Source organism: Fundulus heteroclitus, chromosome 4 (genome assembly GCF_011125445.2).
Source record: "Fundulus heteroclitus isolate FHET01 chromosome 4, MU-UCD_Fhet_4.1, whole genome shotgun sequence".
Classification (NCBI taxonomy): domain Eukaryota; kingdom Metazoa; phylum Chordata; class Actinopteri; order Cyprinodontiformes; family Fundulidae; genus Fundulus; species Fundulus heteroclitus.
In genome coordinates, this window is record NC_046364.1 from 736,116 (window position 1) to 756,106 (window position 19,991).

At 49.6% G+C, this 19,991-nt stretch overlaps 1 protein-coding gene and 1 long non-coding RNA gene across 6 annotated transcripts in view; one reads left to right on the forward strand and one right to left on the reverse strand.

Annotated features, from left to right (window-relative positions):
* cngb1a (cyclic nucleotide gated channel subunit beta 1a) overlaps positions 1 to 17,848 on the reverse strand; it is a 29,690-nt gene extending 11,842 nt beyond the window's left edge. The window contains exons 1-23 of one of the 5 annotated variants that reach the window (XM_036135793.1): positions 17,754 to 17,848; positions 15,590 to 15,716; positions 15,242 to 15,281; positions 15,115 to 15,166; positions 14,890 to 14,980; positions 14,655 to 14,674; positions 14,390 to 14,404; positions 14,198 to 14,297; positions 13,514 to 13,538; positions 13,379 to 13,433; positions 13,134 to 13,240; positions 12,991 to 13,039; positions 10,219 to 10,248; positions 9,525 to 9,585; positions 9,417 to 9,444; positions 6,791 to 6,891; positions 6,116 to 6,213; positions 5,608 to 5,745; positions 5,128 to 5,169; positions 3,793 to 3,870; positions 2,965 to 2,979; positions 2,324 to 2,546; positions 2,004 to 2,052 (exon numbers count right to left, since the gene is read on the reverse strand). In XM_036135793.1, the coding sequence (XP_035991686.1) occupies positions 2,004 to 2,052; positions 2,324 to 2,546; positions 2,965 to 2,979; positions 3,793 to 3,870; positions 5,128 to 5,169; positions 5,608 to 5,745; positions 6,116 to 6,213; positions 6,791 to 6,891; positions 9,417 to 9,444; positions 9,525 to 9,585; positions 10,219 to 10,248; positions 12,991 to 13,039; positions 13,134 to 13,240; positions 13,379 to 13,433; positions 13,514 to 13,538; positions 14,198 to 14,297; positions 14,390 to 14,404; positions 14,655 to 14,674; positions 14,890 to 14,980; positions 15,115 to 15,166; positions 15,242 to 15,281; positions 15,590 to 15,715 (1,543 nt within the window). In that variant the 5' untranslated portion in view covers position 15,716; positions 17,754 to 17,848. The remainder of the gene's footprint in view (positions 1 to 2,003; positions 2,053 to 2,323; positions 2,547 to 2,964; positions 2,980 to 3,792; positions 3,871 to 5,127; positions 5,170 to 5,607; positions 5,746 to 6,115; positions 6,214 to 6,790; positions 6,892 to 9,416; positions 9,445 to 9,524; positions 9,586 to 10,218; positions 10,249 to 12,990; positions 13,040 to 13,133; positions 13,241 to 13,378; positions 13,434 to 13,513; positions 13,539 to 14,197; positions 14,298 to 14,389; positions 14,405 to 14,654; positions 14,675 to 14,889; positions 14,981 to 15,114; positions 15,167 to 15,241; positions 15,282 to 15,589; positions 15,717 to 17,753) is intronic. The other 4 variants (XM_036135795.1, XM_036135794.1, XM_036135797.1 and 1 more) reach the window with 4 other exon arrangements.
* Positions 755 to 18,213, forward strand: LOC118562853. Its single transcript, XR_004930832.1, has 3 exons — positions 755 to 988; positions 8,944 to 8,947; positions 18,203 to 18,213. It is a non-coding gene; the product is annotated as an uncharacterized LOC118562853 (long non-coding RNA).
* The last annotated feature ends 1,778 nt before the right edge of the window (positions 18,214 to 19,991 follow it).

Below are 19,991 nucleotides of genomic sequence, written 5' to 3' on the forward strand. Positions count from 1 at the left end.
GAGAATGGCTATTGCTGTGTTTGCTGATGGGGGGGGGGGGGGGGGGGGGGGTGTGCTGTACTGAAATCCCAGTAATAATTATCCTGATGGGTCTGTTACCAAGGCAATAATGAGTTTGAAGTGTCTTAGAGAGGAGCTGGCAGAAGACTCTGGGTGGAGAAAGAGTTTGCTAACCCTGCAGCAGCTTCTGTCCCTGATGGAGAATACGTACCTGTTAGGAACAGATGTAGGGCCAGTTTGTTCTGCAGCTGTGAGGTTATAGTTCCCTACCAGCAATAACAGGATCACGTATTGTTTTTTATCCTTATTTATTTCAGTAACATTGTGGTTATTAGTGACTGTCAAAGGAAGGAATTATTGAGAAAGTTAGCACTGCAGGATGTGGTGCTGCTAACCCGCCTTCAGGGCCTAGATAACCTCCACAGAAATACTGTAGAACGTTGTGTAAGAGATACCGTATATCTGGACTATAAGACGCACTTAAATCGTCTCAATAATGGATGCTGCGCCTTATATGTGATTAAAGTTGTGCTGACTGACTGATTCTATGTGGTGCAATGCGCTCAGAAATCTGTTAAAATGTGTAAATGTGACTTTGGTTAGCAACAAGCCGCTCCGCTCAGTGGATATTAGGAGCATTACGGTACACTGTGTCTCTACCTGAGGACCCCTGAGCTGTCTACAGACTGCCTGACTGTAATGTCTAAACTAGAAGTGCATTCATATAAGAATAAACCTAGTAAGTTAATTCAATATAAAAGTTTATTTTATGTTAGAAACAGGGCAGTGTAGTCCAGCTACTCTGTCCTCCCACAGAGACGATAGAGAGACGTGAAGGAGTGATGTTCCACATCTGGAAGAATATTTAATGCGTTTTATGGTACAAAAAAATACGATAAATCAGAATCTTTTTAACTCGAGGCCCCAGCTGTTGGTGGAAGCGAGGAAGATCCATGTTTTGCACTATTCAACGCTTTTAATACATTTTGTGTGAATTTTTAATCTCAATATGTGTCCTTAATTTTCAGAATAACATTTGACACAGCAGAATATAACTGTATAATAACGTGTAGATATCCCATAAACATATGGAAGACAGAAACAGCAGTTCTGCGTGGATTGGACGAACCAGCAGACCAGAACCAGCCAGCAGAGGGTTTGGTGAAGATTACGTTTTCAGCTGCTTCCGTCTTCGGTCGACATAATTTGGGTTTTAATTGTTTTCATTTTCTGGCATTTTCAACAATTATGACATTCAAACGTGTTTTAATTTGTAAATCAATAATTGTGTGTTTTTGTAATGAGAAACTAAAGTTGTTCTGAGATGTTCTGTCACCTTCATCTCAGGAAAGTTCCTGTTCAGTTCTCAACATTTCTGAGGAGTCCAGTTTCTCACATTCAGCTGTGCAGTGAAGCTAAACGGCCACCAGGCGGCGCTGCAGACACTTAGCAGCAAAGCCTGGAGCCTCCACCTCTGCAGAGAAGCGGCTGTTTGGCACTTGGGCTACAGATGGGGGGTCTATGGGGTTTCTGGGGGGCGCTGCTGCAGGACGGAGCGCTTAAGGCTGCTGAGGAAGCTGGGAAGAGAGAAGCGGCCGGCGACGCTGCTGCAGAGCTGCTGCGCCCGCTGGGGGAGCTGCGCCAGCTGCTGGGGGAGCCTGGAGAGCTCTGCGGGTGGGGTTGGCATGGACAGGGCGGGCGGCGTCAGGTGGTGCTCATGCATCAGCTTCCTGCAGCGCTCCACGCACTCGGCGGCTAGCGGGAGACGAAGCAGGAAGTTCTTTACGGGAGCGCACAGGCTGGGAACTGCATGGAGAAACATGAGTGAGAACTTTGCAGCTGAAACTGGGCGACGTGAACATTTATGGTCAGAGAGGGGGGGGGGGGGGGTCCACCAGGAACGACAAGACGGACGGAACCAAGACGGACGGAACCACGAGGGACTGAACTAAGGTGGACGGACCGCCGGGGCTTCTTGGGTCAAAGAGTTGCTCAGCTCTCACCTCCAGATCCAGCTGCTGCCGTTTCTTCTTCTGCTGCTGCTGCTTCGTTCTGAGGAGAAGAAGAAACATCACAAACATGAAAAAATTATCCTGAAACTTTAGATAATCAGGAGCTGCATAATGGTGGGACAGGACTTGATGAAAGCCCAGATGGACCCTGAAGGGTTGGTCCAGAACCTGAAATGATGATCTTCAGGGCTGACACCAGGATTACCTGCTGAATATATGTCGACCACCTGCTGAGGTTCTGGTTCTGTTCTGGCTGGGTAGGACAAACCCTTCAGCCAGTCAGATATAACTCAGATGTTGTAGCAACTCACCTGCTGTGTGGAAGGGGGCGGGGCCTCTTCAGGGTGTGGTTCTGGTTGCTGGGTCACGGGACTCTCCAGGTCTCTCCTCTCTGACGCCGGCTCCACATCGGTGGACGAAGGCGTGACCTGGTCTGGTGCCTGGAGTTCAGAGGATGGAGCCGGAGCTTCCTCCTGGTTCCCCTCAGTCGTAGCGTCTGGATCTTCTTCAGCCGGACAGACGTCCATCAGACACCTGAGACAAGGTGAGATGAAGGAAAAGAGGGATGGAGGAGACGTCCTGTAAGGGTCTCATAGGTGTCTGGGTGCAGAGGGGAGGACACCTGAGAGGAGGACATCACCCAGGACAACGACTGACCTGAAATAGTCCTAAAACCCTGGAGGTCCATTTTGGACCAAACTAACACCTGAGCAGTCTCTGCGTCAGCATGGCTTAAATAAAGCTAACAGCAACACCTGAATGTCCTGACAGGCGTGGCCTCGTCCCTGCAGCACAGGATGTTTCATTTCATCTAAATTATTGACAAATAATTCTCTTTCTGAGGCCATGAAGAGCCAGAAGAGAACATGGAGCCATCTTCACATGAGACACAGGACCTTCAAACCAGCATCTCCTCAACTGTATGCTAGTTAAATCAAAAGGGCCAACCTACCTCTTCAGCTCAGTCCTGATTGGCAGAGAGAAGGTTGGAGAAAGGAGGACAGTTAGAGTCAGATCCAGGATCAGGCCTTCCACTAACCTATAATCACCTGAGGATGGGAAAAGCTTCAGAGTGGGCGGAGCCTGTCCTAACACCTGGCAGAGGGGGCTACGCTAGTTATAGGATCTTTATCACAAAGAGCCAGGAAAGAGCTCGCTAACTCATTCCAAAGGACTGAAGAACCGCAGGAGAACCGCAGGAGAACCGCAGAAGAACCCAGCTCAGATTTCAACCCTAAACCTTCTAGCTCTGACACGACACTGCAAGCACCACCCAGCTCTGGTCCGCCCACCCATCGCCTCCCTATAAGGAGACCTTCTGACCCGATGGTGTGACTCTATGCGAGGATCGGTTGAACATCTGGAAATTAAAATCATGATGCTCCTGGAGCGCCCCCTAGTGGCGGCTCGTTAGCAGCGTAACTTATCTGGATGCAGGTCAGGTCAGCTCGGCACCCTGCATGCGGAGCTGAATTAACCTTCATCGGCGTGTTGCATGAAGACGAGCCATGCTGTGGCGTTTGGGGGTCGGTTGGATAAAGGCTAGCAGGGCTGCATGTGTGGTAAACACACGGCGTGTGAGCGCTGCAAGGCTGAAGCTGCAGGAAGGTTTGACATGTAGAAACGTTCTGTGGCGGCCCAGAACATCTGGTGTTTAAATGGTGGTGCTGCAGCGAGAGGAAGGTGATGCAACAAACGGCAGGGATGCAGCGGGACATTAAGCTGAGCTGAAACTAGCAGAGCTGGAGTCCAAGCCTCCATCTGACGGGGCTGAACTTACTCATCGGTTTGATTCTCTTCAGTACTTTTGCTCTTAGTGCCTGTGCTGTCCTCACTGTCCTCCTGCAGGTTCTGCAGCCTGAGCGAGCAGAAGAGCAGAAAGCTGCTGTGAAACTGAACATCTGGAACATCTGGCTGCAGAAGTTCATCAGGAAGTAAAAGAGCTCAGAGGAGGTTCAAAGCTGCTTCAGTTTGGAGGAAAATGTTATTTATCTGACAAATTTGTCCAAAAAAAAAAATCAACTCAAATGTTTGATTTTCTAAAACTAAAAATAAATTCAACAACTGGAATAAGTTGCTTTGTTCATTCAGTTCGTTAGACCAAACCGAGCTTCTAATATTCCTGGAACCTGAATGTCTGATTAAAGACAGACCAGTCGGACGTTAACGAGATAAACCTGATTAAGATCAGGAGAATCGTGTTGGTAGTTCCCACCCGGCTGGAAATAAAGGTTCTGGTTGGAAAAGGGAAACCTTCAGGAACCCAAGGAAGACGCCAAAGTCATCCGCCTGAAAGCTGAACTGAAGAAATCAAAGATTGTTTGGTTTTTGAAGCCAAACCAGAACCAAACAGAGGAGAACAGGGTTCCAGCGGGCCGAAGAACGCTGCTGGTGGAACATGTCAAGCAGAGTCTGGTTAAAGGCAGCAGGTTAGACCCAGTCAGCGATGATCCGGAGCAGAACCCAGAGGTCAGAACATCTGGAGGACATCTGCAGGACATCTGCAGGACGCCTGGATCCATCAGGACGGTGATGCGTCTGTGGACCAACAAACGAGGAAAACTGGGGCATAATCCTGCTGACAGGATCTGGCAGCTCCAGAACAAGAACCATGAACCCTGATTGATGAAGATCAGCGACGTTCTCAAAGAACAGAGGAGCTGCAACAAAGATCTAAGATCTTCTGAGGATTTCATTTGGTTCTTTCTCTAATTCTGTCAAACAGTTCTGGTAGAATCATCTGTTTAATGGAACGTTCCTTTCTGACATGTGGTGCTGCATTTCTCCTCAGGAACGGCGACAGATCAGTTTCTCATGGAAGTCAAACCGGTACAGAGAGACCAGCAGAACCAGGCTGGTGATGAGTCTTAGAACCGAGCAGCAGAATCTGGATCCTGTCTAAGAGGAAAACAAAGTTTCTGATTCGTTTCTATCACTTTACTCTCCCTGCTGCGGTTCTGCTTCAGCACAGAGACGTTCTGACCGTACTGGACCTGCTAGCTCTGCAACGCTTCAGATGAGTCTTCATCAGAAGAACGGCAACAAAACAGTTTTCAAAGACTCCACCAGAACCCAGAGAGAGAAATGGATCTGCTGCAGGTTCCAGTGAACTTACTCGGGTTCGTCTTCATTTTCCTCCTCCAGGATGTTGGGCAGTCTGCGGACAGCCAGAGACTTTGGTCAGAGAGGACAGAAACGCCTCTGCTGTCCCACAGCGGGGACATTTGGATGCAACAGCAGCAAAAACACAGACAGAAGACAATAAAAAAGATACTGTGCAATTATTCATCTATAATAAGGCATATTCAAGTAAAAATGCGATGTTCAAGTGAAATAGAACTTCTGTGAGACGCTTGTACAAACAAGCACCTCAGAAGCTAAAAAGTGCAAATGGACATTAAACTGAAATGTTCCAGGTCGGTTTAATGGTCCACTGTCCATCAGTGATGTTTTTATTCTGGGACTGGGACCAGCAGGCATCCCAGGACAGTTTATTGAGTTTATCCAGACACTTCCTCTCAGCTACAGATCCTTTATGGCTTCTGGTTTCTACCTGAACTCAGGTCATGAAATCAGACTAAACTGAGCCACTTACTGGTCGTTGGACTCTGGAAGCGTTTCTATAACGATCTTGGCTGAATGCTCCACCTCCAGCTGCCGCACCGCCTCCTCCGCCGCCTTCCTGGCCATCTCCTCAGCGACCCGGGCCGCCTCCAGACGCTCCTGCTGCAGCCTGAGACAGGGAGGACATCCCAGCATCCAGACCCAGCTAAACCCACCGACGGATCCAGTACTTTCTCCTGATATTACAGGTTCTGCCAGTAAGCTCTGATAACACAAACCTACAACATCCTAACACTGGATGCTTTTATGAACGGGACCATCCATGTAAACCAGAATCTGGATCCAACCTGAAGATGGTTCTGACAGAACTCCTGAAGCTCTCAAAGCAGAACTGCTCTGGTCCTCTTGAAGCAGATATTAACGCTTAAACTGTAAGCGTTAATATCGGGGAGACTGGGGGCCTGGGGGGGGGGGGGGGGTGCTCCTCAGTCCACGTGGAGATTGAGGGAGGAAGATGATGATGAGGAGCTGCTGCTAACCTTTCCTCCATGTGAGCGAGGACAGCCTCTCCAGCCTCCTTCTTGATGCTGTCCACCAGAGGACTCAGCTCATCTACCTGTGTCTCTGCGTCGTCCGTCTGCAACCAGAAACACAGATTTCCTTTAAGTCCCTCTGAAATCCTCCCACTCCATCCCACATACCTGTCCAACACCTGTCTCCAACACCTGTCCCACCTGTCCTATTTATCCCATCCCTCCCTTCTGTCCTGTCTGCCACTTCCAAAGTCGAGTAAATCCATCTTCTCCCTTTCTGATGCTTGCCAGGAGCTGCACTACTAACCCTGACGCCTGATTGCACCGACCTGATTGGCTGATTCATTGTTCCTGGCAAGTAACTGAACAGGTGTGCCTAATAAAGTGGCTGGTGTGTGCATTTTTATTTTTTAATTTTTTATTCCAGTAAGTAAATAAGTGAAAATAATCCAGCAGTTGCAGCTTTCTTGAGGACTTCCTCAGAGTCAGTGTTGGACCCAGTGAAGTTTTTTAAATAATTTGTTTGGTTTTACGTTAGAATCTGATAAAATGCTAAAACCTGGAACATTAATACTTATTGTATTACAGATGTTTAACCAGAGCAGATGGTTAACAGGCGTGGGAATAAAAACACGACGTGATTGGTTAGTAAGGGTTTCTGCAGAGCAGCAGCACGCTCACCTCCGCTGTGGACCTCTGCTGGTGGTTCTGCACAGGCGGCTCGTCCTCCACCTCCTCCAGGTCTTCAAGGACCAGGTCCGTCTTCTTCTGAGTGGTGCTGACTAGACGCACAGGGAAGGCGGAGCTGCTGAGGTTAAATGTGTCGACAGTGAACCTGCTCTGCATTGATCACTGTGGATCTGCTGGTGTGAATGTGGACGAGTAGCTGTCAGGCTCGATTAAACGAGCTTACCTCGGTGAACCAAACTCAATCTAAGCGTAAGGAGAACCTCCATTTCTGGGCGGACTAACTGAGCTGAAACGGTATTAAAAGATGGATCTGTGTGTTTGAAGGGAAGAGTCTGAATCTGCATGTTTTAACATATATTCAGCAGCTCATGAATTAGCAGAAGCTAAATTATTGCATCCTGGTAGAAATAAAGTTAATCTTTTTTTTAATTTTACATTTTTATTTTATTTTGATCTTTGTAATTTATTGGCATGTCAACTTTCTGTACTGTCTATATCTCTGTCTGACAGATAATAGGAGCAGAGGCAGACAGAGAGTTTCAGCTGGTTTCCTACACCTGGGTCTGGAGGAGTTTCTCACCTGACACAAGATTTCTGTGATAATTAATATGTTGATCTGTGTGATCTCATATTGAAACAAAAAGACCCATTCTCTGTTTTTCAGATTAAGCCTCATTGTTCCTGAAATGGTCAACATCACCAGCTGATTGGTTGATTGATTAATTGATTGATTGGTTGATTGATTCATTGATTGATTGATCTCTGTGCCGTTCAAACAAAAAGACCAAAAACATTTCTCCATTTTCAAGATCAAACCTTTATTTTCCTGCGTTGCTCGTAGTGAGATAGCTGCTGATGTTTCAGTGAAAATGTCCAAAAAGCAAAAAGCTGAAGTAGGAAAGTGAACATCCAGACTGCAGACCTGCTCCCGGTGTAAAGCAGCGCCAAGCTGACCGGCCAGCAGTTTGTCTGCAGCTGCAGGCGGGTTCCTGATAAGCTCCTAGCAGAACAGACCCTCCTCAGGAACATCAGCTGAACATCCAGTAAAGTCTCACAGTCCTGGTCCTGAACTCCTTTTTTCTGCAGTTTGGGAAGCGAGACTAACGTTAAGCTCCAGAGCTGAGAGCGCTACAGGACTGATGGCGTCAGTCCGCCGCTCATGATCTGCTGCTGTCAGTGTGAGTGTGAGCGACTCTGTCCTGCACCTCCTTCTCCTTTTATTTAAGGGGCTCAGGCCGACCTCCCCCCTGAAACAGAAGGAGAAGAGCAGCTCAGTTAGAGTCCGCCTCACCTCTGACACCAACCCACCAACCAATCAGCTCGTCTGCTAACTTCAGACACAACATCAGACTGACCTGAAGCACCTGGACTGCAGCAGGAGCCCGACTGTTCAGCTGCAGCTCAGCTTCTGTCTACACTAACCAGCTTCAACGCTACGCAGTCCTAAACGCAACATGATAAAAGCTTCACGCTCTGAGGGACTTCCTGAGGAATGAGCGCCCAGAACGTCTTAAACTTCAACAGAAACCTCGTCTGTGAGAAACTTCTCCTGTTGGTTATGAAAAATGGGACATGGGCTGCATCAGCCTTATTACTCCTAGCTCCTGTTCCTACCTCCTATCCCCTAACTCCTACCTCCTACCTCCTGCTCCCTGACCTTTATGGGTCAGCAGAACTCCATCAGGGAGGAAAGGAGCTTCAGCTGCTGAGCTGATTCCAGACTTTAACTCTGACGTCATTAGTGACGGAAACATGGAGGATGGAGTCAGAAACATGGAGGATGGAGTCAGAGACACGGAGGATGGAGTCAGAGACACGGAGGACGGAGTCAGAGACTCGGAGGACGGAGTCAGAGACATGGAGGACGGAGTCAGAGACATGGAGGATGGAGTCAGAAACATGGAGGATGGAGTCAGAGACTCGGAGGATGGAGTCAGAGACTCGGAGGATGGAGTCAGAGACTCGGAGGATGGAGTCAGAGACGTGGAGGACGGAGTCAGAAACATGGAGGATGGAGTCAGAAACATGGAGGACGGAGTCAGATTCTACAGCCCTCTGGACATAAACCACAAAGAGACACTCTCTGCTCTACGGATGTTTTAGCTGATTTCTCTGTGGGAGCTGTGCTGATACGTCCCGCTAAGGATTGTGGGATACCTTCTACCTCCTTCCTCACTAACTGCAGTATTCAGACACTCTGATCATGGCGACCGCTGACCGTGGTTATCTGCAGCAGCCTTTGCTTTAACTCTATGCAGTTTCCTTCCTGCAGCCAGAACTCAGCAGCGAGGTTCTGTGCATTGGTGCCAATAAACCTGCAGCTCTGGTTACTCTCACTGAACAGTTGTCAGGTAAACAGAGATATTTTCAGTCTGTGTGCAGATGGACAACATGTGCAGAACAAATGGTCCAAACTGCAGTGAGTTGGTGCTGCTCCTCAATGCATCTGTCCACAGCATGAGGGAATAAACCAGCAGGCTGAGGCTGGACAGGCTGGTTTACCTGGACTGAGCCACCTGGGCCGTCATGTGGTTAAAGTCATGAGTTTATACTGCAGACCGATCGGCGGTCTGGACGATGATGTGGGTGTGTTACACTGAGGTCCGCTGGTACTTACTGCTCTGCACGTCGTCATTTCCTGCATCCTGCATCAAGGAGACAAACAGACCCTCAGTGAAGGTCAGCTGACCCTGCTGGATATACGAGGAGCTTTGAGGAGACTCACCGGCTTTGGGACGGGCTGAGGCAACATGCGTCCAATGCCGCTGACGATCCAGCCCATCATGCTGCAAACAGAACATTTCTGAGCTCAGAGATCAGCAGGAAGAACAGGGAGATGATGATGCAGCGCCCCAGAAACCAGATCACAGTTGGTGAACTTTTCCTCTCTGACTGCAGTCTATGGTTCTGTCGGGTTCTAGGAGAACGCTGTTAACGGGCCAGTAGTTTCAATCTGCAGCAGTTTCTATGCTGCAGGTCAACAGATTGGACTGAAACCTGTCAGGAGTGACTCTATGAACTCAGATCTGCTGAGTTTGAGATGGTCTCCTCCTAAATGTAGAGATGGAACCCTGGCAGACCAACACTGTGAGCTCCACCACAGACCTTCAGTGTTAAAGCTGTCCTGCAACATTTAGCAGCGTCTCTTCTCCAACAGTCCTGACTCTGCAGAGCCAGACATGCTGGTCAGGCTGTTTAGGCATTTGGTTCAGGAGTGCAGGACAAGGGACACCTGTGAAGGCTGCAGGACACCAACAGCGCCTGGAGTCAAGGGACTCAAGGAATCATTGAAATGAGATCATTTTGGTGGTTTTGCACAGAGATGAAACTGTAATCAGGTTTCTTGTTGTCTTTGGATTGAGCTTTAGGTTTCAGCCGCTGGGATTTTTAAAAGAAAGACTGAGAAGATCTCCACCTACTTTGGCTGCTGCTCTGCTTCCTTTGCAGACCTGAGGAGATAAACAAACAAAGAGAAAAACCTTCAATCCTCATTATTTCTCTCTCATGTCTCATTCTGCTGTTGCAGACCTCCTGCCCTTGTCACGGTTGGATTTTCCACGATGGGCCAGTAGCAACAAACACAGAGGCAGAATAACGGTAAAGGCTGTTTATTGACAGAGAGAATGATTTTGATGAAGACGGGAGTGAGGAAGTGGCTGCCTGGAGGCTCTGGTCATGGAGAGAGACAACAGGCCAGGGAATGGCAGCAGAGGCTGACTTATGGATGGATGGTTTGACTGGAGGAGGCTAGTCAGTCTGTGTTGGGGGCAGGATTACGGTTCTACGACAGAACCAGACGCCGGCAGAGGAGGAGCGCCGGGATGACTGGAAATGCAGGAAGGCTGGAGGGGTTCCCACTTGACAGGAAGTCGGGACAGAGAGAACCGGCGGAGTGGTGACGGCTGAGCTGGAGCAGAACCAGAGAAGCTGGATGGCAGGAACTGAACAGGAACCAGCATGGATGCAGGAGAGAGAAAGGCAAGATCCATGAGCGGTAAACACAGAAGAACGAGAACATCGAGGAGCTGAGACAAGGTCCGGTACCGCTCAGGAGAGCTAAGGCGCTGACGCCTTCCTTCTGTTCCCCGGCTGGGCAACACCTGCTAGCCGGCGTCTGCTGTCCTGCAGGAAATAAGTCAGACCCACAAACCTGACACTGCCCCTTCAGGGTGGACTTGATGAGCAGGTCTGAGCCGGACACATGTGGGACTGATGATGGAGTCAGAACGAGTCCAAAAGCCGGGGTGCCAACTTCCTGGAGTACGTCTTTAGGGGAAAATTCTTAGAAGACAGCCACACCTCCTGGCCACGGGCAGACTGTCTCTGTCTGTCAGCCACACCTTCTCACAGGCCTGAAGGTGACTCCTGACTGATGGTAGGATGGTTTCAGGGAAGGTAGATGGCAGCCATGTTGGTTGGTAATCCAGAGAAACCTTGAAAGGAGACTTCCCAGTGGCGGCGGAGATGTGGCTGTTATGCTGGACCTTGGCCCCTAATCCAGAAGATGCCCCCAGAGCTGGGAGATGGAAGACATGGTGAAACAGGAGACAAGCAGTCAGATGAGCTGAGGGGAGTTTGGTGAAGCTGACTGGAACTAGGCCTTTGAAAATCCATCTATAATGGTTAGAATGGTTGGAATGCCTTTGGATGGAGGTGAACCGGTGACAAAGTCCAACACGATGTGGGACCAAGGCTGACCAGGGATGGTGAGTGGTTGTTAAAGTCCAGATGGCGGTTTATGAGAGTTCTTGGCACAATCAGTACGTGCAGAAAGGTAACCACAGACATCGTTGTTGAGGGACGGCCACCAGACGTGTCGGCAGAGGAGGCCAATGGATCAGCAGGAACCAAGAACCTGGAGTTATGGGCCCAGTGGATGACTTAGGAGCGGAGAGAAGAGGTGCTTCCATGCGGTCTTAATAGTTATTGTGGTCTGTCCAGATGAGAATGGGTTGACCTCCTGCCAGTGCCTCCGCTCCTCCAAGGCGAGTTTGATGGCCAGTAGTTCCCCGTCGCTGATGTCCTCGTTCCTTTCAGTGGGGCTGAATCGTGGGGAGAAGAAGGCGCAGGGCTGAAGGATGCTGCTGTGGTCAGGTTGTGGTAGAACGGCTCCATCGTCTGGAGCGTCTACTTCCATGGTGACCTGTGGTCAGGATGGAGAAGCAAAGATCTCCTTAAGTTCTCTGAATGCGATGTTGGCAGCTGCTGACCAGACGAATGTGGTCCTGGTGGAGGTGAGAGTCCTGAGGAGCTTAGCAATGAGAATGAAGTTCTTGATGAATCTGAGGTAGAAGAATGCGAAATCCAGGAATCTTTGGAGTTGTTTGCGTGATGAAGGTACCGGCCAGTCGACCACCGCTTGGACCTTGCTGGGATCTGTCTTTACCTGTCTTCACCTGTCCACCCCCAAGGATGTACCCGAGGAAGACAGACGATGGGACGTGGAACTCATTGTTCTCGCCCTTAACAAACAACCGGTTCTCCAGCAACCGCTGCAAAATGACCCTGACGTGTTTCTGGTGCTCAATACGGCTACGGGAGAAGACGAGTATGTCCTCGAGACAACAGAAAACAAAATAGTGTAGGAAGTCAGTGAGGACGTCAATGATCAGAGCCTGGAAAACAGCTGGAGCCTAATGAGACCGAAGGGCGTGGCAGATTTTCTACACGACCATTCGTCGCCCTCCCTGATGCACCCCAGATGGTAGGCGTTACAGAGATGTAGTTTAGAGAATACGGTGGAACCAGGGACTGAATCGAAGGCTGACGTGAGTAAGGGCAAGAATAATATTTGTTTTTTACAGTAGTTTGTCTGGGTTAGGCAGTCGATGTAGGGTCAGAGGAACAAAATAAGAACCCTGCACCAACTGGAGAAGTGGATGCCCTGATGATACCTGCTTTTCTCTTTCAGATGCCTTGGACAAACCGGGCGGGAGGAGGTTCGTCTCCAGAGGGCTGACAGGTACGCAGGATGACCCACATACCTGTCAGGTACGCAGGATGACCCACATACCTGTCAGGCCTCTACCAGCATTTAGCTTAGTGCAATTAGCAGCTCTGCTTGAATATCACCCAGATCTAAAACCTGACCTCCAGGGAGTGAAAGGGTTTGTCAGTAACTGTAGGAAGAGAAAAATCTAGATGAATCCGTTAAAGAAGGGCGTGGCCAACATCTGCAACAGGTGACTCACTCTGTCTCCAAGGCGGGTCTGGTGGCCGGAGGTGGAGCTGCAGGGGGAGCTGTGGTGTCCCAAAACAAGGACAAACATTTCAGTAAAGCTCATTGTCCAATGGTGACTGCTTCAACCTTCACCAGAACCAGAACTAGAGGCACCTTTGGCCGGAGCTGGAGTTTCTGACTGGTTGGTTCCTTCGGGCTTTAGGGGGATCTCTGGCTGGGGAACCACCTTCACGATGCCATGTTTGATCCACTCCATCATGCTGGGAGACCAGTGCATGGTTCACATAGAACAACATGTTACAGGTTCAGCGTCTAGATCATCAATTAACCAATTAACCAGCCAGCCAATCAGCACTGACTGTGGGCATTTCTGTCTAAAGAACGGGGATCATGCTGACCTGGGTGGAGCTGTCTGCTCCGTTGGCTCCGGCTCCTTCTTGGTCTTCTGAGGTTCTGCAGGCGAAACATTAGAAAGTGTTGAAAATGAGCTTCTGCTGCAGTTCAGCCGCAGGAACATTGAGGTAAGTTCTCACCTGCTGGAGCTGCTGTTTGCTGCACCTGAGAAGGAGCAAAAACGGGTCAGAAACACCATCATAGTCACCTACAGCCGTAAATAACGATATCTGGAGCTGAACCTGGAAAGTTTAGACTTTACGGGTGCTGGAGAACACGTGGAACCTTTATGTGGAACTCCATGTGTTGGAGTTCTGTGGTTCTGCGTGAACAGCCTCAGTAATGATCCCAGCGAGTTTATTGTTGCAGTAAATCATTAATGTTTGATCAGCCAGACGATCAAACATCTGCGCCTGCTTCTCGTCCCTGAAAGCGGCTCCCAGGTGATTTTCTCTCTTAATTTGCGTCTAATTAACGGTTCAGTTTTCTGTGAATCGTCTCAGATTCATTTCAGGGAGTTTAGTTTATGTTTAGTTCTGTAGCTTCACAGCTACAGAACCTTCTGACCCGCTTTCAGGAAACTTGGTTCCATCTGCTGATCCTAAGTGCTTCAGTAGAAAGCCACTGGACTTCTTCTCTTGTTCCTTGAAGGTTTTTTTTGCTGCTCTTCAAAACGACTCGAGTCCAGTTGTCTTCTGCTGAAGCACTTAGGACGATGCTGTCCTGGATGACTGTGAATCTACGTCAGCGTGTTCCTGCTGCATCACGCTGAACAAATTAACCTTCTGATGACGCCATCGATGAGGGACAGAGGAAACATTTACCTGAACCTGCTGCTCAGCTGCTGTCGACTCTTTGCTCTTCAGGTCAGGCTGAGGAACCACCTTCTCCAAACCCTGTGAGATCCAGGCCATCATTCCTTTCCTGTGGAGGAAACCAAAGGTCCCTAGCTCACTATTTGGCATCCTGGCAGCTATTGGCTGATAAAGCAGCTCAGTATGTGGCAGGCTACTCACTCATCGTTGGGCTTGCTGTGGTCCAAAGGAGCCAGAACACAGAAGAACATCAGTTTAACCGCAGGTCCAGATCCTGGTTCTTCTACAATTATTTTATCTTCCTGGTTTTAACTCCTCAGTTTGAGAAAACTCATGCAGAACATCTGCAGCCTGACTAACAACCTACTGGAACCAAGCCCCTCACTGCATACTATGGTTCTGTGACCCAGAACTGTTCTGATACATTCATGTTCTGACCCGGTTTCACACCCAGGTATGTGCTCACCTGGCTGCTGCAGCTTCCTCCTGAGGTGAATGTGAGAGAGAAGAAGCAGAAAACATCAGGAGGAGATCAGGAAGTCACAGGCAGCGGTAAAGCAGTGAAGGAGCCCACAGAACCTGGTCCTGGGTCAGTAAAGTTCAGCAGAACCTGGTCCTGGGTCAGTAAAATTCAGCAGAACCTGGTCCTGGGTCAGTAAAATTCAGCAGAACCTGGACCCGGGTCAGTGTTTTCTCCTCACCTTGGCCATGGCGTTGGCTCGGTTCTGGTTGGCTGGCAGTGTTGGCTGAGGGAGAGCGCTGCTGATCCATGTCAGCACGCCTGGAGCCGGACTGAGGAGTGAGAACCCAGAACCAGAGCTTAGCTCCTCCATTCAGGATTTAAAGTGAGTGAATGAACAGAATGAAGAGTTTCTGCTCATAGATCCTGGAGGAATCGGGCCTTCAGAGGAGACGTGTGGACTCACCCGTTCCCTGCAGCCGCCTCAGCGTCCTGCTTTGGTTTCTCACTTTTCGCAGCTGTTGGAGAAACAGGAGGCAGGTTTGGTGAAAGGAAGCCAACCGGGTCGGTTTCTAACGCTTCAGCCATCTTACCGTCCGGTTTGCACTCATCTTCAAACGTCACCTTCTTCTCCTGTTCAACACACAACAGCAGAAATCATGATGAGAAACCGCTGCAGCCTTTCTGAAAAGCTAGAGGAAGAGTTTCAGCGACTGGAAAACTGGCAGGAGAATAAATCCTTCAGAGGTGATGATCGTATTCCTGACCTAGAAGCTACTGCAGGTCTGATCTGGTTTTAAACACTAAGGAGGAGCAGGAAACTGATTTCTGACTAAAGTCAGAATGAGAAATAGTTTTGGACTTTGGTTCCGTCTGCAGCGGCTGCAGGTCTGAACGTACTAGAAAAATTATGACTGTGAATTAAAGGGGGCGTGGCTTACGTGTGCAGGGGGCGGGGCAGGAGCAGGGGGCGGGGCAGCGTCTGTTTTTCCTTCCTTGGGATCCTCGGTGTTTTTGGATGGAGGTTCAGGAGGCTGGGGAACGACTTTAACCACCCAGCTCAACATCCTGGAGGAGAGGAAGACGCCGTCACCGCTGGAAACTGGTCAAACTGCACAGCTCAACAAAATAAAGGGAGCACTGAAATAACACATCCTAGATCAGAGTGAATGAAATATTCTTGTTAAATACTTTGTTCCTTACATAGCTGAACATCCTGACAACAAAATGATCAATGAAATCACATTTATTAACCCATGGAGGTCTGGATTTGGAGCCACACTGAAAGTTAAAGTAGAGAAACTCTCTACAGGATCCAGCTTTGATGTAAAGTCCTTAAACCAGTCAGAATGAGGCTCAGCAGCGTGGGGCCTCCACCTGCCTGTAGGACCTCCACCTGGCTGTAGGACCTCCACCTGCCTGTAGGACCTCCACCTGGCTGTAGGACCTCCACCTGCCTGTAGGACCTCCACCTGCCTGTAGGACCTCCACCTTCCTGTAGGACCTCCACCTGCCTGTAGGACCTCCACCTTCCTGTAGGACCTCCACCTGCCTGTAGGACCTCCACCTTCCTGTAGGACCTCCACCTGCCTGTAGGACCTCCACCTTCCTGTAGGACCTCCGCCTGCCTGTAGGACCTCCACCTGCCTGTAGGACCTCCACCTGCCTGCAGGACCTCCACCTGCCTGTAGGACCTCCACCTGCCTGTAGGACCTCCCTACAACACCTGGGCAGCTCCTGAGAAGGTGGAGGATGATCTCCTGAGGATCTCCTCCCAGACCTGGACCAACACCTCCACCACCTCCTGGACCGTCTGTGGAGCAACGTAGCGTTGGTGGATGTCCTGTATGGGTCTCTAAATCTGGTCCTGATGGGGCCCAGTTGTCCTGTATGGGTCTCTGACTCTGGTCCTGATGGGGCCCAGTGGGTCTCTGACCACCATTCCCTGATGGGTCTCTCCTCTTCAGGGAGTGTGAAAACAGATGGAAACTGTGCGTAAATAGCCGCGGCTCCTCCCAGCTTACCTCCTCTGCTTCGCTGTTCTGTGCTTAATGGTGTTTGGATCACGTCTGGCTGAGTGTCGGGCCCAATCAGAACTGACTGGTCATGATCCTAATCCTCCCCAGGAGGCCACTGGACACAATACAAACATTTCAACTGGAGCCCAGTTTGTCACTTTCTCTCTCCAGGGTGGGTTTATCCGTTTATCCAGCCGTGAAGCGGGCCGGGTCGTCGCTCGACGGGTCGTCGCTCCTGCGGCTGGTCGGTTCTGTCTGCTGAGAACCGGTCCAGAACGTAATAATAGGACAGAGTCACAAACAACAGTTTAATCCTCTATAAGCGAGCTCTCTGGGAGTAAGAGGCTTGCTGCAGCGTCGGTTCTGACTGCAGCCAAGCGACCCACATTCTGCTGACAGTTCAGAATGAGCCCATCACTGATCGGACCAGAACCGTCTGCTAACCAGGACCGCTAACTCAGTTCTGGGGTTTTAGCAAACTTCTGCTCTGGTTTAACGTTAAAGATTCTGAAACATTTGGACTTTTACGAAGACACACCTCGCTTCGTTCTGATGAGCTACTCCAGCTTCATTTCTCCAAAGTTCAGACACAAACCCACAAACACTGGAACGTCAGAACCAAAACCCCTGAGATCCAACACCCAGAGCAGAGAAGGCCTCCTTCAGATTCAGATTCAGAGAAGTTTGTTAAATGAAGGCGACCCGTTGACCCGATTCATCGCTGTCTGGTCCAAACATTCTTACTGAACTTAACCCAAACCTAACAGGCTGCCTTCCTGCAAGAACTGCAGAAAAAAACCTGATTAAAAAGGAACAAAAGCTGTTCTGACAAACAATAACGCCACCATCTGAAGCTCCTCTATGGGTTCTACCAACAGAACCTGGAACCAGGAGCAGTTCTGGAGCCAGAACCTGTCACACCTGCAGTCTGAGTGCTTCCTCCCTGCCGTGAGGTCTTACCTTCCTGGGGTCTAAGGGAGCTGATGGTTGGGGGTAAAGGAGCGGGGGGGGGGCTTAAAGGAGCGGGTCCGATGGGTGGGTTGGGTTCTGGGGGTCCAGGTTAGATCTTTAGGGGTTCCTGTCCTACCTGAACGGTTCAGTTGGTTTCCAGCAGCATCCCACTGAGCTGCGGTGAGGAAAGAGTTGCAGGGATCTGAGGGCAGTGGGAGGATTACAGAGCTAACAGGATTACAGAGGAGCTGAAGGACAGAACCGGACTGAGCCGGGGCTCAGATTACATCTTCAGAGGCCAGAACCAAGACAGAACCTGCAGCAGAACCTTGGACCACAGGCTGCAGAAAAGCTGCGAATAACAGATGGATGTCTGGATCAGTTTCTAAAGTTCTTCAAAAGCCGGATCTTCGTCTGCCTTCAGACCCAGTTTCTGGTTCTGGAGAAGCAGCAGAGACCTTCTCTCATGGGACATTAATGTCCTTCATGAAGCTTCCAGTTCTGAAGCTGGAGACCTGCATCCATCTCATCAGTAGAGTTACTAAAGAGCTCTGATGAAGGTCATACAGCAGGTTCTCTGCTCAGAACCTGGGTTTAGTTCTCAGAAAAAGAAACATTTAACTACGCCTTAAAAACTAGTCCATGCATTTGTTACTTCAAGGCTGGACTATTGTAATTCTTTACTATCAGGAAGTCCACAAAATGCAGTTCAAAGTCTTCAGCTGATCCAAAATGCTGCAGCAAGAGTTCTGATGAAAATCAACAAGAGGGATCATATTTCTCCAATTTTAGCTTCCCTTCATTGGCTTCCTGTTAAATCAAGAATAGAATTTAAAATTCTCCTTCTAACGTATAAAGCCCTTAATAATCAAGCTCCATCATATATCAGAGCTCTGATTACCCCGTATGTTCCTAACAGAGCACTTCGCTCTCAGACTGCAGGTCTGCTGGTGGTTCCTAGAGTCTCTAAAAGTAGAATGGGAGGCAGATCCTTTAGCTACCAGGCTCCTCTCCTGTGGAACCAACTCCCAGTTTTGGTCCGTGAGGCAGACACCCTGTCTACTTTTAAGACTAATCTTAAAACTTTCCTTTCTGATGAAGCTCAGCCTGAGGGAACAGTGATGGCGGCACATCGTCTGGCCTGGAGGGCGGAAAAAGGAAGTGAATGAAGCGGCGTCTGGTTGGTGTAAACTGCTTCTTGTTTGCAGGCCTGAGCTGCAGATGATATCAGTGGCTGCACGTTAAAGCTGTTAATGTGCCCCCGATGAGGATTAGCTGCTAACGAGGTTAAGTCCAGCGTCAGCAGAACGAGGCTTGGAGCTTGCTGAGGTGATCATACAGCAGGGACCTCCTCACACCTGTGCTCCACAGCGTGTCCCTCATCATCAGATCCTTCGTCCTGGGGATGACGGTGGCCCAGGAGTTAGGGAGTTCCCCGCTCTGACTGCCTCAGTCGTTGTGCCCTTGGGCCAGACACTTCACCTGCATCACCTGCTGCCGGTGGAGCTGATGTCTGCCAGCCTCTGTCAGTCCGCCCCAGGGCAGCTGTGGCTGCCAGCAGAGCTCACCGCCGTCAGGGTGGGAATGTGCGCTAAACCTGCCTCCATCCTGCTGCAGGTCAGGTGAGGAAGTCATGTGATCCTCAGTGGGGGAGACTGACCCTGGCGGTCAGACAGAACCTCTGGGTCCCCGAGCCCCAGAATGCTCCCTGGCGCCACCCAGTGGCGGCCCACCGCTCCCTGAGGGACGCAGAGGACACGCTTCATTGGAGTGTGCTGCAACGATGAAGATGAAGATTATCGATAAAGATGATTATTATTAGTAAGCAAGCACCTGCTGCCCTCTGGTGGACAGTCAGTGAACTGTAATAAACTAAACTTTAATTAAATTTTATTTATATAGCGCCAATTCATGAAACATGTCATCTCAAGGCTCTTTACAAAGTTAAAATCAATCATATTATACAGATTGGTCATAAATGTCCTCTCTAAGGAAACCCAGCAGGTTGCATCAAGTCTCTCCAAGCAGCATTCACTCCTCCTGAAAGAGCGTAGAGCCACAGTGGACAGTCGTCTGCATTGTTGATGGCTTTGCAGCAATCCCTCATACTGAGCATGCATGAAGCGACAGTGGAGAGGAAAACTCCCCTTTAACAGGGAGGAGAACCTCCAGCAGAACCAGAACCAGGCTCAGTGTGAACGCTCATCTGCCTCCACCCACTGGGGCTTAGACTGAATGATTTCTCACAGCTCACCTCTCCTGCAGGTGGTGTGAGAGTCATGAGTTTGAATCTGAGCAGCAGGAAGGTTGCTGGTTTGAATCTCGGCAGGGTTCTCTCTGTTTCCTTACAAACTACCAGAAACATTCATTCTAG